At 38.2% G+C, this 16424-nt stretch overlaps 1 protein-coding gene across 8 annotated transcripts in view; it reads left to right on the forward strand.

Moving 5' to 3' along the window:
* Nucleotides 1–16424, forward strand: part of DOP1A (DOP1 leucine zipper like protein A) — a 113889-nt gene that overhangs the window by 95204 nt on the left and 2261 nt on the right. The window contains exons 24-37 of one of the 8 annotated variants that reach the window (XR_008505343.2): nucleotides 1721–1776; nucleotides 2924–3028; nucleotides 4499–4565; nucleotides 4728–4872; nucleotides 5041–5120; nucleotides 5990–6099; nucleotides 6352–6501; nucleotides 6643–6704; nucleotides 8260–8412; nucleotides 9470–9606; nucleotides 10670–10725; nucleotides 11820–11866; nucleotides 15149–15278; nucleotides 16187–16246. Coding sequence is in view for 5 of the 8 variants with exons in the window: in XM_045867167.3 (XP_045723123.1) it covers nucleotides 1721–1776; nucleotides 2924–3028; nucleotides 4499–4565; nucleotides 4728–4872; nucleotides 5041–5120; nucleotides 5990–6099; nucleotides 6352–6501; nucleotides 6643–6704; nucleotides 8260–8412; nucleotides 9470–9606; nucleotides 10670–10725; nucleotides 11820–11984; nucleotides 15149–15278; nucleotides 16187–16246 (1476 nt within the window). In the remaining 3 variants the exon portion in view is untranslated. The other 7 variants (XM_045867167.3, XM_045867168.3, XM_045867169.3 and 4 more) reach the window with 7 other exon arrangements.

Here is a 16424-nt window from a genome sequence, read left to right on the forward strand (position 1 = left end):
ATTTGAGAGAGAGAGAGAGAGCATGAGAGGGGGGAGGGTCAGAGGGAGAAGCAGGCTCCCCGCTGAGCAGGGAGCCCGATGCGGGACTCGATCCCAGGACTCCAGGATCATGACCTGAGTCGAAGGCAGTCGCTTAACCAACTGAGCCACCCAGGCGCCCTCTCTACTTTCTTCTGTTCTTTGTTCCAGCAATACTAAGAGGTCATATTTTCTGAGAAAATAAACAGAATTGTTACACATATCTGAAAATGTTTATTTTTTAAAATTTTATCTTTTTCTTGAGTTGCCAATGGAAAGAGTATACTTGCATGTGTGAATAGCTAATATCCGTGTTAACTTCTAACATGCTAACTATTCTAACATCACCCCTGCGGCATTTGCGATAGGATTTTAAATTTGCATGTGAAAGCTCAATTCAGCATAATATTGAGCAATTGAGCATCTGCTTGTGCCAGACATTGGACTAGGCATGAAGGATATGAAAACGAGCAAATTCCACCACCACACCTTCCAATGGCTGCCTCCTTGCTCTGAGTCTAAATTCTGAATCCATTAGATACTGGATTTTTGTGTGTGATAAAGGGGAACCTTCAGGGGAATAGTTGGTACTAAAAAGGAACAAATCGGTAAATGTCAGTGGACATCAGTATCATTTCCTTGCCTGTTACTAATTTTTTTAATTTTATTTTATTATGTTAATCACCATACATTACATCATTAGTTTTTGATGTAGTGTTCCATGATTCATTGCTTGCGTGTAACACCCAGTGCTCCATGCAGAACGTGCCCTCTTTAATACCCATCACCGGGCTAGCCCATCCCCCCACCCCCTCCCCTCTAGAACCCTCAGTTTGTTTCTCAGAGTCCAGTCTCTCATGGTTCATCTCCCCTCTTTTACTACCAGTTTCTGCTAACTTAGTGTAGTGCCGAGTATAACATATAATAAAAAAGAAAACACTTGTCGTTAGAAATTAGCACACTCAGCACTATCTCTAGTTAAAGACTACATTAGGAGGCTATTAGGAGTTGGTCTCAGATTTGAACAAACTACACTAAGTTAGCAGAAACTTGTAGTAAAATAGATTTAAATTCTAATTTTGTAAAAATTTTCAACCCAATTCTGCTAGCACCACCCAAGTATAATATAAGCTGATTAAAACTGATGTTGATGCTTACAGAGTAAATGGATCATTTAAAAATAATGGCTGGAGTATCAACTTTTGATGTGTGGTGGGGGAGGTTTGAGAACCTTTTGATTTCTTCTGTCCATTTTCAACTTTTTTTTTTTTTTTTTTTTTAAAGAAATAATCAACATTTTTTTTTTTAAAGATTTTATTTATTTATTTGAGAGAGAGAGTGAGAGAAAGAAAGAGCACAAGAGGGGGGAGCGGGAGAGGGAGAAGCAGACTCCCTGCTGAGCAGGGAGCCCGATGCGGGACTCGATCCCGGGACTCCAGGATCGTGACCTGAGCCGAAGGCAGTCGCTTAACCAACTGAGCCACCCAGGCACCCCATTTTCAACTTTTTAAACAGATCTTGGGTTAAGTTTTTTTCTACTAAATGAGTTCGCATGGCTTTATTTTTTATGACAAACTAGTGTTTTTGTTTTCTTTTAATGTTTTATGTTAAAAATTGGCAGTAAAGTACAGAGTAGTTGCAACAATAAAAAAGCTAAAGCAGCATTTTTCTTCAATGTAAAATTGATTTCTTTTGTTTATAGAAACATCTTTCTTTGGAAGTCTGCATGCTTCAGTTTTTCTATGCTTATATTCAAAGGTAAGATAACTGATATAAATCTCTCCTTTCTGCATTAGTAATGTGTAAAAGTCAGGGAATAGAGGAGACAAGCACCTAAATCCTTTCAAGAAGTTGCTAATTTTTCCTTTTAAAACTAAAAGAACAAATGCTAGCAACATTGTCTGTGGATATATTTATACAAGTCAATGGGTATGTTAATGAGCCAGCCAGGCAGATCCTGCAAACCTAAAGACCTAAGTGTATTAGAGATTCTATGGCTACTGAAACAATGAATTGTAAGAAAATCATTTAAGTATAAATGAAATGCTGAATCCAACTCTTGAAACCATGCCTGTTGCCACTGAATCCATTATTACTTTAATATGGGTGAACATGTGGTAATCTAATCTGACTTTTTTTTTAACATTAGGAATGATGATAAAATATCTTCTTGTTCTGGTATTCCAGTTTTGTGTTCCCCTGAACAGAAGTCAGTTGAGTTTTGATAAACTTCTTACTGAAGACCTCAGTCTTAATCCTCCCTTATAAGGCAGTTCCATATTAATCACCAAACTTGGCATCAATTTGTGATCTATGACTAACATTTATAAAGTTAGGTTAGGTAGTATATTTAAACTGATTGTGATTTAGAGCAAGGACTACCTAACGTCTGAACTTAGATACATAGAGGTGTTATGGTTAAGGCCAGACTGAAACAGAGATAATCTTAATTTCTCTAGATGTGAGACCACTTGGTTCAGGACAGATTGGTAACTCTCCCTTCGATGAGATAAAGACTCATAGGTGAAGGAAAAAGAGCTAATATAAATGGAGAGGATAGGACCAAGAGCAAGTGACTATGATGTCAGTAATTAAACTGAGACTTACTGCAATTGTATTTTACTTCTGAGAGTCCCTGTAATTAAAACTGGGATTTCTCTAGCAAAATTTCTGTACTAATAAGTCACACTGTATATTTTATATGTGTTGGGTTTTTTTTATATATATAATATTAATAGAAAACATAAGGCTTTTAGGAATTTTGTCCTATCATATTCTATACAAATTTAGGGAATGTTTCAGAGAAACTAGTAGGAAAATGTGTTAAAGGCTGTGGGAAAATATAAAGAAAACTAAAGTTTGCTGTGCCTCTCTCTATATATATGCAACTATATTTATCTTGCAGAATTCCAGTGCCCAATTTAGTGGATAGTTGGGCATCACTGTTGATACTTCTGAAAGACTCTATACAACTGAGTCTTCCAGCCCCAGGGCAGTTTCTTATACTTGGGTAAGCAATTTCGCTTAAAAATACTATTTTGAAGAACAGAATAATGATCACTGTCCTAATTGCTGAATAACAGATGTTTTGGGTGACCACGCGATCACTGTCTTCTCATGGAATTCTCAAGGTATAGAACTAGGCATATGGTATGAGACCTGAAAAAAAGGCAGGAGGCCGTAGGGAGGAAACAATGCGTGTTTATACAAAATGTAAATGTACTAACATAAAACTTGTAATAGTAGTTACTTTCGGGATGAGTAGGATGGCTGATGGGGAACTTCATAGAGGAAAGTCATTTGAGTTCAGGGCCCTGAACATAAACAGGCTTTACCCCAGACCACCCCAATTAGAATCTGCTTTCTAGCAAGATCCCCAAGTGATTTGAGTGAGTATACACTAAAGTTTGAAAAGGACTGCTTAAGATATAAGGGGGGGGAGGAATAGAGTAAACTTTTCCCCAACCTTTTTACATTACCTCAGACAGTCCAATGAGGTCTTCAATGGCCAGCGACAGTCAACATGTTCTCATATTGAATGTTTGTTTACTACCGACCATTCCACTGATGTTCTAAAAATTCTTAATTATAAAATAGAAATTGATATGAAGGTTGCTTTTCAAAATAACCTCACATGTTAGTTTGGAAATAATTATGCATATAATTTATCTTAATAAAAGATAAATGTCAGAGTAAATATCGAGTGGAATTTTAGCAAACAACAGAAGTTGAAATTTTTTTTCATTCATGAAGTATTTTTAATCTGTTACATACACACAGGATTAGAAGCCATTTCTCTTACAATTTAAAATTGCTGGGGTTTTTTGTTTTTTTGTTTTTTTACTTTTTTGTTGATATATAAAACAAACAGAAAAATATACAAATAATTAGTACACTACCCCACAAGTTATTAGAGTGAACACATCAACTATATAATTCAAGTCTAAATTAAGAAATAAAACACCGTATGTCTCCTCAGTTCCCCTCCCAATTACTGTCTGAACCTTCTCCCCAAAGATAACCATTATTCTGGCCTCTAACACCACAGATAAATTTTGCCCTTTTTTTTGAACTCTAAGTATATGTAAATATTTTATTTTGTGTCTGCTTCTTTCACACAACTTATGTTTATAAGATTCATCCGTGTAATTTCATGTAGCTATAATTTATTAAGTTTCATTGCTGTTCAGTATTTCACTGTATGATTATGCTACAAATTCTCTTCTGTTGCTGGACTTTGGGGTTCTTTCCAATTTGGTGTTTTTATGAATAAGCTGTCAGGAACATCCTTTACATGTGTTTTTGTGCATATGTTTATTCCTTTCAACAGAGTCATAGGATACTCATACATTCATTAAACACATAAAATAGAAGTTGAGGACACAAAGCCACTTGGTCACTGGGAGAAATCAGATTGCATCATTTCCTTTACACTGATATTTCCTGTTTTGTTTTGTTTTTTTCCCTTTCGCCCTTTTAGGGTTCTGAATGAGTTTATTATGAAAAACCCTAGTTTGGAAAATAAAAAAGACCAAAGAGACCTTCAGGTAAGGCATTCTGAATTGAGGGCCGTTGCCAAAACTCTGTGTCTCGGTGCCCTCAGCTCTAAAAAGATAAGGTTAAATAAGATCATCTCTGAAGTTAGGAGCACGTGTGTGTGCGCACATGCACACATATACAGGGAGTGTTTTTTTTCCTTGTTTCTTTAGGACGTGACTCATAAAATAGTGGATGCAATTGGTGCCATTGCTGGTTCTTCTTTGGAACAGACAACATGGCTGCGACGAAATCTTGAAGTTAAGCCTTCTCCCAAAATAATGGTGGATGGAACCAATTTGGAATCTGATGTTGAAGGTATTGATTTCAAACATTGGGGTTCATATTTATAGGCACCTGTTTACTACGATCCTGGCAACTAGCACTGTAAGCACCATAAGATCATCCCTTTCTCATGTTAGCAGGTAGCTTTTTTTACGGGGAAAAGGTCTAACTGTACCTTGACCTGTCTTTTCTCTTATTTAGATATGTTATCACCTGCAATGGAAACTTCAAACATAACTCCTTCTGTATATAGTGTCCATGCATTGACATTACTTTCTGAGGTAAATATCAAGTTTTTTCACATGAACTTCCAAGTAAACAGTGTCATAATTCAGTATTAGCAGGTAATTCTGACAGAGGAGTTTTTAATTTGAAAAACCATTTTGTACTTCTAGAGATCACTATAAAGAATAAAGTTTTGACTTTGTATTCAGACTATTTAGTTTGTTAAATATTAGTGATAGCTTTAGATACTGCTTCCTTCCCCATGCACTGTTTTTTTAAGTATGATTTTTAAAAAGAAAAGTGCTTTTGTATCACAGTATGATCAGGAGGGTTCGAGGTGGTATAATGATGCTTAATGATGCTTGCCACACTGAAATATTTTACAGTTTATCAAATATTTTTAGATCTATCCTCTGACATGCTGTTTTTTTAATATCCTGTTATATAGCCTTGTAGGTCACTTTTGTTTCCCCTTTTCAGTTGTGGATACAAAGTCTCATAAAGATTAGAACAATATGACTAAGGCCAAAGAGCTATTAATTGATAGAGTTGGGACTTAAACAGCTTGGTTCATTTGGTTAGTTTATTTCAAGCCCTCTTTTAACTGTCAGAGAAAGAGAATACTGAGTATCTAGTCTTTAATTCACTGTTTACTCACTGTCACATTAGAAGGTTCTTGATCTCTCTTTTTCTATACTTCGCTATCTCAGTTGGAAATAGTAAAAATTTGCTCATACTCCTATATTTATAGTGGGCAAAAAACAGAGTGACAGAAACCATTCATATAAAAATGGCTTAGTGACATCTGATTTTAGATTTTTATAATTTTAAGGTATTCTAGGTGTTCGACTTACAGACTGAAACCCACCTCCAAATGCTGTCAGTTTTAGCTGCTAGATTATACTTCATTTCTTATGTTTTTTAGGTTTTGGCTCATCTTTTGGATATGGTTTTCTATAGTGATGAAAAGGAACGGGTTATTCCTTTACTTGTAAATATTATGCATTATGTTGTGCCCTACCTCCGAAATCACAGGTACTCTTATTAAAGTAGTTTTCTTAATTCAAAGCCTATTAGAAACAAATTGTGTTCCTTTATTGCCGTTTTTGGAATTACCACAAAATGACATTATTTTTGCTTTGAATTGTAATGATTTTTAAAGAAAAACATTATTTCTGTTATGGGCCTTCATTTCATATCATCGTTCTAGGTGAATGTGATATATGAATCACATGATTCAAGTTAGACCATATCGGTTAAAGTGGTTCTGGTTCTCCTTCCTCCTAGTGCGCATAATGCCCCTAGTTACCGGGCCTGTGTCCAGCTGCTTAGCAGTCTTAGCGGGTATCAGTACACACGGAGAGCTTGGAAAAAAGAAGCCTTTGACCTCTTTATGGATCCCAGTTTCTTTCAGATGGATGCCTCTTGTGTTAATCAGTAAGTCGTGGTCTTGCTTTCATTCAGTGTGATAATGCATCTCACTGAAACCAGCGACTGTCCTGCAAAGTAGAACACTGTGTTTTTAATGGTAACAGCAACAAAATCTTAATTACGTATCATAATCCTTGTTTCTTTCAGTTGGAGAGCAATTATGGACAATCTGATGACACATGATAAAACAACATTTAGAGATTTGATGAGTGAGTATTATGGGAAGCCTAAGCAGTGTATTTCCTGATCATGACCCATTCTTATTGTTTACCTTGTTCTTCTCTAGAAACTACTGAATTAGCTCTTTGTCAAGTTATACTTAATATCCTGTAGGGATGGAATGTTAAAATTGAAAGAGGATGGGACGCTTGGGTGGCTCAATCAGTTAAAGGGTCTGACTTTGGCTCAGGTCCTGATCCTGGGTGAGTCAGGCTCCCCACTCAGCGGGGAGTCTGCTTCTCCCTCGCCCTCTGCCCCTCCCCCTGCTCACGCTCTCTCGCTCGCTCACTTGCTCTCTCAAATAAATAAAGTCTTTTTAAAAAATGTAAGGAGGACAACAGGTGATAAATAATCAGTAGAACTGTTTGGTCATGTCTAATTTGTGTCTAAATTGTTCCCCCAGCACACAGCATAGCACTTGGCACATCGTGAGCACTCCATGAGAAATGATTAAATGAATGAAAGACTGACAAGTTGAGGGGGCAGGGAAGGGCTGACAGCTGGGTTCAGCCTGTCAGACAAGTCACTCTAAATGCTGGGGCTCTGTTTATCTCCTCTGAAGGAAGAAAAAGAAGGACCGAGAAGATCAGAATCACTCTCTACCCGCCTTCTACTCTGTCTTGATTGGTTTTATATAGTAGGGTTCCTATAGTATTTCATCTGAAAAAAGGGTTTTCTTGTTTTTTTTAATTTTATTTATTTATTTTAAGTAATCTCTGCATCCAACATGGGGCTCGAACTCACCATCCTGAGATCAGGAGTCACAAGCTCTTCCGACTGAGCCAGCCAGGTGCCCTGGGGTTGTTTTTTGTTTTGTTCTGTTTTGTTTTGTTTTAAGTATAAAGTTACTAAACTAATGACTAGCACTAAAGCAGGGTAAGTCTGATGATTTCGTGTAAGTTCTTGAACAAAAGCTGTAGTTTCCCATCTGGAAAAGGGGCAGCATATTCTCCGTCCTCTGATCATCACAGGGTTGTTTTAAGGTTCAAATTCATCTGTTCAACAAGTATTTATTAAAAGACAAAAATGGGCCAGGCCATTATGCTAACCTTAATCAAATAAATAAGATTATTTCAGGGAGTCAATAGTTGTGAAGAAAGTAGGGTGATATGATAGATTTTAAGTAACACCTAAAGAGCTGACAGGTGAGGTGAAACTAAAGAAGCCAACCCTGGGAAGGCCTAAGGGCAAAGCATTCCATGCAGGGAACAAAAATTACAAAGGGCAGGCCAGATATTATTTTTAAAGCAATGAGGCGTTAGGCAGATGGCATGAAATGTGAAAGGGTTTTATAAAATGCCATTGTTGGTGTTTGGAATTTTCTAAATCTTCCTCTCTCTCCACATTCACAATTGCTCCCCTGTGCTGGGTCTGTGTGCCAGCCCTTCTGCCCCAGAGAAGAGCCGGGAATCCTCTACCCTAAGCTCCTCCCACCCTTGGAAGTCACAGGGTGTCTAGCCATTTTTAAAAACAGATGACAGAATAATCTTTTTGCATATGACTGCAGGAGTGTATCACAACCTCTCGCTTGCGTTCCTCTTTCAGCTCGTGTAGCTGTGGCTCAGAGCAGTTCCCTTAACCTCTTTGCAAACCGAGATGTGGAGCTAGAGCAGAGAGCCATGCTTCTCAAAAGATTAGCATTTGCTATTTTTAGCAGTGAAATTGACCAGTACCAGAAATATCTTCCAGATATACAAGGTAAATAGTGAAAACCTATTTTCTCTGTCTTCCAAACTATGTTTTTTTGTTCCTTAGGAAATACTTTCCTTAAGCTATAAGTTGGGGTGAAATATACCAAGTGTAGGTGGATGGAGAATGTTGTAGAAACAGAAATCTGTTCTGCAGAATCAACAAAAATTACCATCACCAGCATGTAAAAAAACATCAAGCACTGAATTTATAGTATTTGCCTAAATATGGTCTCTATTTTTTGTTTGGTTTGAGTTTCCTAAAGAATTCATGTTTAAAGATGAGGCATAAGACTATTTTGCTGCGGGCAGACATGTTAGTGGGATTTTTTTTTATTGTGGATAAGGGGCTGTTTAAGGAGAACTAAAATATAGGCAGAGCAGAGACATTTTGGCCAGAAGTAACATTTGAGATCTGTCATTTATATGGGGGATTGCATAAGGTTTTTGATTATCAGCTTTACCAAATGGGTTTAGATGAACTTGGCCTGGGGCAGAATTGTTCCATACCGAGGTTCGTGCACTTATGCAGCCACCAGCTTCAACAACCACCATTGGGGACTGGGCTGGGAAGGACAGTTGTCATCTCTTTAGTGAGATCATTTCTCTCAGAAGATAAATGGCTGCGTCTTTCCTAACCCTTTCTACCGAGTGTCTGATAGGCAACATTGCACACTATTTATCATGTGATTTTATTTTTAAAGCTGACCAAATCAGTGCTACTCAAAAGTGTGGTCTCTGGACCAGTACCAGGCTATTATCCCGTCCATGAAAAGTACAGAAATTTAGAGTAAGCATTTTAAACTTACTTAAGAAAATTTGACAGAATCTGTTGAATCTAATAAGAAAATGGCATCTGTATTTTATATCTTCCTTTGACTTTTTTCTAGTAATTCATTTTTATTGTATTTTATTAAAGTAACAATCTGCAACAGATTGGAAATTTATTTTTTAAATTGATCCTTCACCAGATAGTTCGAGAAGTAGTAGGCTAGCTTATATGGAAAAGCTTACATGAAAATGATCGTCACTATTAACCTATTGAAAATACACTGCATGTCTTTCAGAGAGATTGGTTGAGAGTCTCCGTTTGCCCCAGGTGCCAACTCTTCACTCGCAAGTATTCCTGTTTTTCAGAGTGTTACTTTTAAGAATGTCTCCACAACATCTTACCTCACTCTGGCCTACCATGATTACAGAACTTGTGAGTTAATTTTAATCCTGAGGTTAAAACAGTGTGATTAGCATCAACAGGCTTACTGGATAAAAATTAATCTTGGAAAAGAACCGAACTCTCGTTAATAAGCTTGTTACTGACAATTTTTACAGTTGAAAATGGTAAAACTAGGGGCGCCCGGGTGGCTCAGTCGGTTGAGCGGCTGCCTTCGGCTCGGGTCGTGATCCCGGAATCCTGGGATCAGGCCCCATGTCGGGCTCCCTGCTCAGTGGAGAACCTTCTTCTCCCTCTCCCTCTGCCTGCCTCTCTGCCTGCTTGTGCTTTCTCTCTCTCTCTCTGTCAAAGAAATGAATAAAATCTTTAAAAAAAAAAAAAAGAAAGAAAATGGTAAAACTAGTCAGATTCCATCTCCACACAGCTGAAACTTCCTTGGAAATCGTTACTTCGTCTGATCTGGTTTCATGTCTTCTCTTCAAGAACACCAAATTTTTGGTCATGGCTTCCAGGCCTGGTTGCAGGCCGCTGTAGCGGTGCCCCTGGAGGGCTGCGAGCTGGCTTCGCTGGGTTAGCTGCCATGAGGCACGTGCTCACTCTGGAAGGGCAGCACTTACCCGAGCTAAGCTTCCTTTACGGAGACTTTCATAGATTTTGTAATCTCCCAAACAGTCAGCCTTCCTGAGTCCCACCACACCCATCCGTTCTCCTCCCTGGACCATACCATCACCCTCACCTGAGTGATTTGGGGAGCTGGGGAAGAGGACATGAGTAAAGAAAGGAAAGTGAATCTGTAACTCCGAAAACCCAAGCCTTTATAATCCTCACAAAGACATTGGCTTTAATATTTTTTTAAAGTAACTGTAACCATGTTCCATCATCACCAGACAAAAGCTTGGCTTCATCCCAGGTCAGTCAAGTTATTAGGAAGGCTCTGTGCTAACTTTGCAGTTTAACTTTCAGAAACTAGGTATGGTTTAATTTGATCGGACCCTAAAATTTATTTTTGGTTTAATGAAAATATATCCTAAAGAGAACTTGAAAGAAACATTAAATGTCAAGTTTAAATATTTAACATGAATTTCATGGTCTTCAGGTACAGGTATTTTTACTGATGGAGCAGGAACTCACCGCTGACGAAGATATTTCACGGTAATATGTAATACATTTCCATATTTTCTTGTCAGTGTTCAGCATCCTAAAGTCATCCAGAATGTTACAACTAGGAGAGTATAGATACTGTTTTATATGAATACTCTGTATATTCATCTGTTATTTGGATATAATTGATCCAAATGATCATATTTGGATATAATATAGTGTCATTTATTCCTTAACCATTTTAGACTAAACTGTCAACACGCATGGCCTTTGTCTTCGAGACAAATTTAGTTTAAAGCAATATTATTTCAGCTCCTGAACCATGTTGGTTTTGGTAGGTCATATGTTGTCCCTGAAACATCAGCAAAACCTATCATGTCAGGTAACCTGTAAATAACGTATCCGTATATCCAGATCTTCCAGCATGATCTCAGTGTACTACACTTTATTCTTTTTAGTACAGGTAATGTACTAATATGACTAAATAGTTTTTTATATATGTAGGAACTTTTGTACAAGTAAGTTTATAAATTGAAAAGTTTCCTTTAACACCATGTGTCTTGAATATATTTTATTCTTCAGTGCTAGGTCTATTTAAAAAAAAAAAAAAATTCACCAGTCCTAATAACTGTTTTTATAGAAAGACCTTCCCCCCAATCTTTACAGAGAGACATCGAGTAATAGGGAGGTCTGTTGGTTTTACAGCTTGTATTTTTCTATTTCTTGAGTGTAACTTAAGTTATTCTGTACTATTTTTACATTTTCAACATAAGTGAACTTTTTAGGGGCACCTGTGTGGCTCAGTCAGTTAAGCCCCCGACTCTTCATTTTGGCTCAGGTCACGATCTCAAGGTCCTGAGATCGAGCCCCACATTGGGGTCTGCACTGGGCTTGGAGGCCGCTTGAGATTCTCTTTGCCTCTCCCTCTGCCCCTCCTCTGCTCACTCTCTCACCCTGCCTAAAAAAGGGTGGGGAAGGGGGGGGGAGGGGAAGCTTTTATTGGAAAAGAGCAAAATTAATTTAGTCATGACCTTGCTCAGCAGTTACTGGTACACGTACCGGAATGAGAACTGTTAGCTGGCACTTTGGGAATCACCTGTTAGGAAATGGGTGCAACTGCTGACACCACTGTCTGCTGCTTACAGGACTTCAGGCCCCTCTGTGGCTGGTCTGGAGACAACCTACACAGGAGGTAATGGCTTTTCTACTTCATATAACAGCCAGCGGTGGTTAAACCTCTATCTTTCTGCTTGCAAATTTTTGGATTTGGCTCTGGCATTGCCCTCCGAAAATCTTCCTCAGTTTCAGATGTAAGTAAAAGCAAGGATCTTAAATGGGTATTTTTGAAAATGCATTTGCTTTGGTAACTGACATCTAGGACTAATTTAAAAGTTTTTTGTGTAAGTTGAAATATTTTGGGGGGAGTGCAACAGTTAACTGGAAGTAAATGGTTGCTGTGGATAAATTAACAGCATTTAGTTAACAAATTAAATACCTACCGTATGTGAGGCAGTGGGATATGTGACTCAGCAGCTTCCAGTCCAGTTGAATGCATGCTGGGTGTTCTGATAGCTGACATGCAGGAGGCTATTGAGGTCATACAGCAGAGACCCCCTCCTAGCTTTAGGCCCCAGTGCAGATTTATCCTGACATGGTGAAGAACAAGGGGGACAACACGTGGAGTCTGGGGGGTTGGAATGGACCTGGTTTGTGTGAAATGCTGAGGAATCAATATTGTAGGAGCAGAATGTTGTGAGAAGAGGCTGGAAAGGGGCTGAATAATGTAAAGCCTTGTGAGCTGTATTAGAGCATTTGACTTGAACCTAAGGACAGCGGGAACCCACTGAATCATAATAAGGAATGAAGTGATGTTACCAGACTTGCATTTTAGGAGTTTTACTTTGGCTGCATAGTTTGGACAGAGGACTGGAGATGGGCAAGCCTGGAATCAAGGAGGCTTTAATTTCAGATGATAGTGAACTGAATTGGAGAGATGATAGCAGAGGGGACTAGGGAGAAACTTAATAGAAGTAAATTCTCGTAAGTGTTCAAAAATCTTTCATTATGGCTTTTCATATTTAAATTTTTTAATAGGCAAACTATGTGAGATTGTTTTATCAAATGTAGCTAAGATAACTTGAGAATTTATCCATATGATTAAATATGTTTTTATATATAATGTGTTTTATTTTTCTTCTGGAATGGAGTTATCAGTAGGATAAAGAGTAAGCTACCAGAATCTGCTTTCTATACTGGACATGCTTAAGTCTCTAAAAAGTGCTGTTTCACAAGCTTACTTTTCACTAAATTTAATGGTAAGAACTAGAAATTCTTTATAGATTATTTCTAGTTCCTTTTTTTCTTCCATTTGAAAAGTACACCTACTTAATAAATTTGAGGAGTCACATATCTTGAAACTGATGTTACTCCTGAAGAAATTCAGAAAGGGACCATAAGCAGAATTGTCGGAAAGAGTGGCCAGAATTCATTTAGGAGGCTTATCGTCACAAAAGTGATAGAACTATAGTCTTCGGGGCTCTAGGAAGAACATTAAGTAGTATGCTCATGGTACTGATTTTTGGCTTCCGTGATCAGAACCAAAATGAGTTCATCCTGTTTACTTGTTAGGACAGCCTTACTAAAGAAAAGGGATGAAACAGGCTGTAATACTAAAAAAAAAAAAAAAGTACTAATTTTTTTTTAAACTACTGTTTTTTTAAAAATCTATAAAGTAGTAGAAGATGACATGGAGAATTTAATCTTGAAAGAGTAATATCTTTCTACACATGATATATATTTCAGAAGTTAAAGATATTTAATAACCATAAAAAATCTTAAAGGTTTCTGTGTGACCAAAAACTACCATGAAGTGGAAAAGGCAGCAATGAGTTGGGGAAAGATATTTGTGAACTTGCTTAATATGTAAAAATCAGTAACCCCGTAGGAAAATGAGCCATTGACAGTTAACAAATGGTTCATAGAAAAGAAATGACCTGTAAACACTGGAAAAGCCATACTCAGAAGTTCCACTTACAAATAACCATCATAATGGTAAAGATCTAAAAGTATATTTCTCTGTAACCTTAAGAGAAGCATTATTCTAGTTGCAAGCATACACAGATACCGTCCAGTAATTCTCCAAGGAAGTTGTATTTACCAAAATTCAAGATACACTTTAAGCCAGTAATTGTTTCCAAGAACTTACCCTATCGCTATACTGTCAGACGTGTACAAAAATCAGCATTACGTGAGGGTAGCCATTGTGGCATTATTTGTAATAGCAAGAAATGGGACAATCTAGGACGGGTTAATTCAGTTCATTCCAACACTGGAGTTCTGTGTAGTTGTTAAAGAGAATGGGGTTTTTATAGGATATTATCTCTAAGATATCTAATTAAATCAGAACAAGCAATAGTCATATTTTTGTGTTTTTGGGGGGGTTTTTTTGTTGTTGTTTTAAAGATTTTATTTATTTATTTGACAGAGAGAGACATAGCGAGAGCAGGAACACAAGCAGGGGGAGTGGGAGAGGAAGAAGTAGGTTTCCCGCAGAGCAGGGAGCCCGATGTGGGACTCGATCCCAGGACCCTGGGATCATGACCTGAGCCGAAGGCAGACGCTTAACGACTGAGCCACCCAGGCGCCCTAGTCATGCTTTTTTTAACTTCATTAAAAAGAAGGATGGGGGCGCCTGGGTGGCTCAGTTGGTTAAGCGACTGCCTTCGGCTCAGGTCACGATCCTGGAGTCGCGGGATCGAGTCCCGCATTGGGGTCCCTGCTCGGCGGGGAGTCTGCTTCTCCCTCTGACCCTCCTCCCTCTCATGCTCTCTGTCTCTCATTCTCTCTCTCTCAAATAAATAAAATCTTTAAAAAAAAAAAAAAAAGAGGATGGTTGTGGGCAGATGTGCCCTATTCATGAACCCTACCTAGGTGGACACACAGGAAACATGCTATTAATGGATCCTGTGGTGAGAGGGAGACAGACCACTTTTCTTTACTATGTCCTTTTATACTGTTTGAACTTTTCCCATAGTCAGATATTAATTTCACTTATTGAAGATGAAAATAAAAACAAAAATACAAGGGAGGTATGAAAGAAGTCCTACTTAATTTTTTTATTTCTTTGCCTCCTTGTGTGTGTGGGATCACCTGACCAAGTACATGGTAGAGATTTTGACCATTAACAAATGAGGATGGAATCATTTCAATTACTTGCTTTATGCTCCTGACCAAAAATGAACACTTTGCTTATTTACTGTTTACAACCCTGTGAGGTAGTTAATAGTATCTTTATTTCATGGGGAAGAAAAGGGTCAGATGAAGAATCCTGCCCTGGGTGACGGGGCTGCAAGCAGCACAGCTGCCACTGGAATCTGTTTGAGTGATGGGGTCGTGATCTTTCCACTGCACTCATGTGGCCTCGTCTTACATGGCACATCTTGTCTTAGCAGTGTTGAAATTCTTCTATACGTAGGTACCGATGGGCCTTTATTCCAGAAGCCTCAGATGACTCCGGTTTGGAAGTCAGAAGGCAGGGCATACACCAACGAGAATTTAAACCTTATGTGGTTCGACTAGCAAAACTTCTTCGGAAAAGGGCAAAGGTATTGCATTCTTTTTAAGTATAAGACAAAATTTGTAAAGTGTATTTATAGCCTGTTTTACGTACTTTATATCTTTCAGTATGCATCAGGCTAGAGATCTTTGCCCCAGAGAATAGTGAATTTGGCATGCTCATCAGTGAGCCTTTATTCCAAATCTTTTGTCTTTTTTTAACATTAAAAAATTTTCAGGGACACCTGGCTGACTCCGTTGGTTACGCATTCAACCCTTGATCTTGGGGTCATGAGTTCAAGCCCCACGTTGGGTGTAGAGATTACTTACAAAAAATAAAACAACACAAAATTTTTTAATTTTTTTATTCTTTTCAAAAATGTAAAGTTTGGGGATGTGCTTTTGGGGTTTGCAGTATGTGCTTTGAGTGCTCAGAAATTTTCCAGTCTTCTGGGGTCCCCTAAACAGGCAGCCGCCCCTAAACTAACCTACATTCCACAAACAATGGGATGGAAGAAAGTGATTAAAGAGGAGGTTGTGCTTGAAGGATCTGAGGAACTTGATTTTAAAATTCTTTAGGAACTAAGTGAAAGGGCAGAGATGAAGATGAAAGTTGGATCCAGAGTTTAGGATAGGACTTGAGTACTTCTCACTTTGATATTACAGGGTTTGAAAAAATAATCGTGACGATAAATCCAGAAGCCATGTGATGATGTATATGACCCCAGGCACATGCACTTTCTGTCATCCCTACATCTCATTAGTATTGACCGTTTCTATAAGACCCCTCTCTGTATCTAAGGGATAAACAAGACAGCCTTTTGCTGAAAACATGTCCCCCAGAATAAGAAAACAGTTTTGATTAGAAAGCATTTTCTACACTTTAAACAAGGTCTTCATGGCCAAGCATACTTGTCATTGGAACAAAGGCTATGAGTTCTCCTCTTTCCTTCCACAGGACAAGGAGGAGGACTTTAAGACAGTGATTTTGGAGGGATTGGAGATGGCCAAGCATCAGGTGAGGGTGGCTTTTTGATGCTTGTGATGTGGCAGCAAAAGTTGCCACATCTGGACCAAATACTGAGACACAAACCCAGGTCTGGATCTCAACAAATACAAGAGAGGTAAACAGGAAGGAAGTCTGTCTTCAAGTGTAGACTGGTGAAGTGAAAGGAGAAATCATTTTTATGGAAACA

The sequence above is a fragment of the Mirounga angustirostris genome, unplaced genomic scaffold, assembly GCF_029215605.1.
Source record: "Mirounga angustirostris isolate CCGP_5_RB_7025 unplaced genomic scaffold, mMirAng1.0.hap1 SCAF_8, whole genome shotgun sequence".
Classification (NCBI taxonomy): Eukaryota; Metazoa; Chordata; class Mammalia; order Carnivora; family Phocidae; genus Mirounga; species Mirounga angustirostris.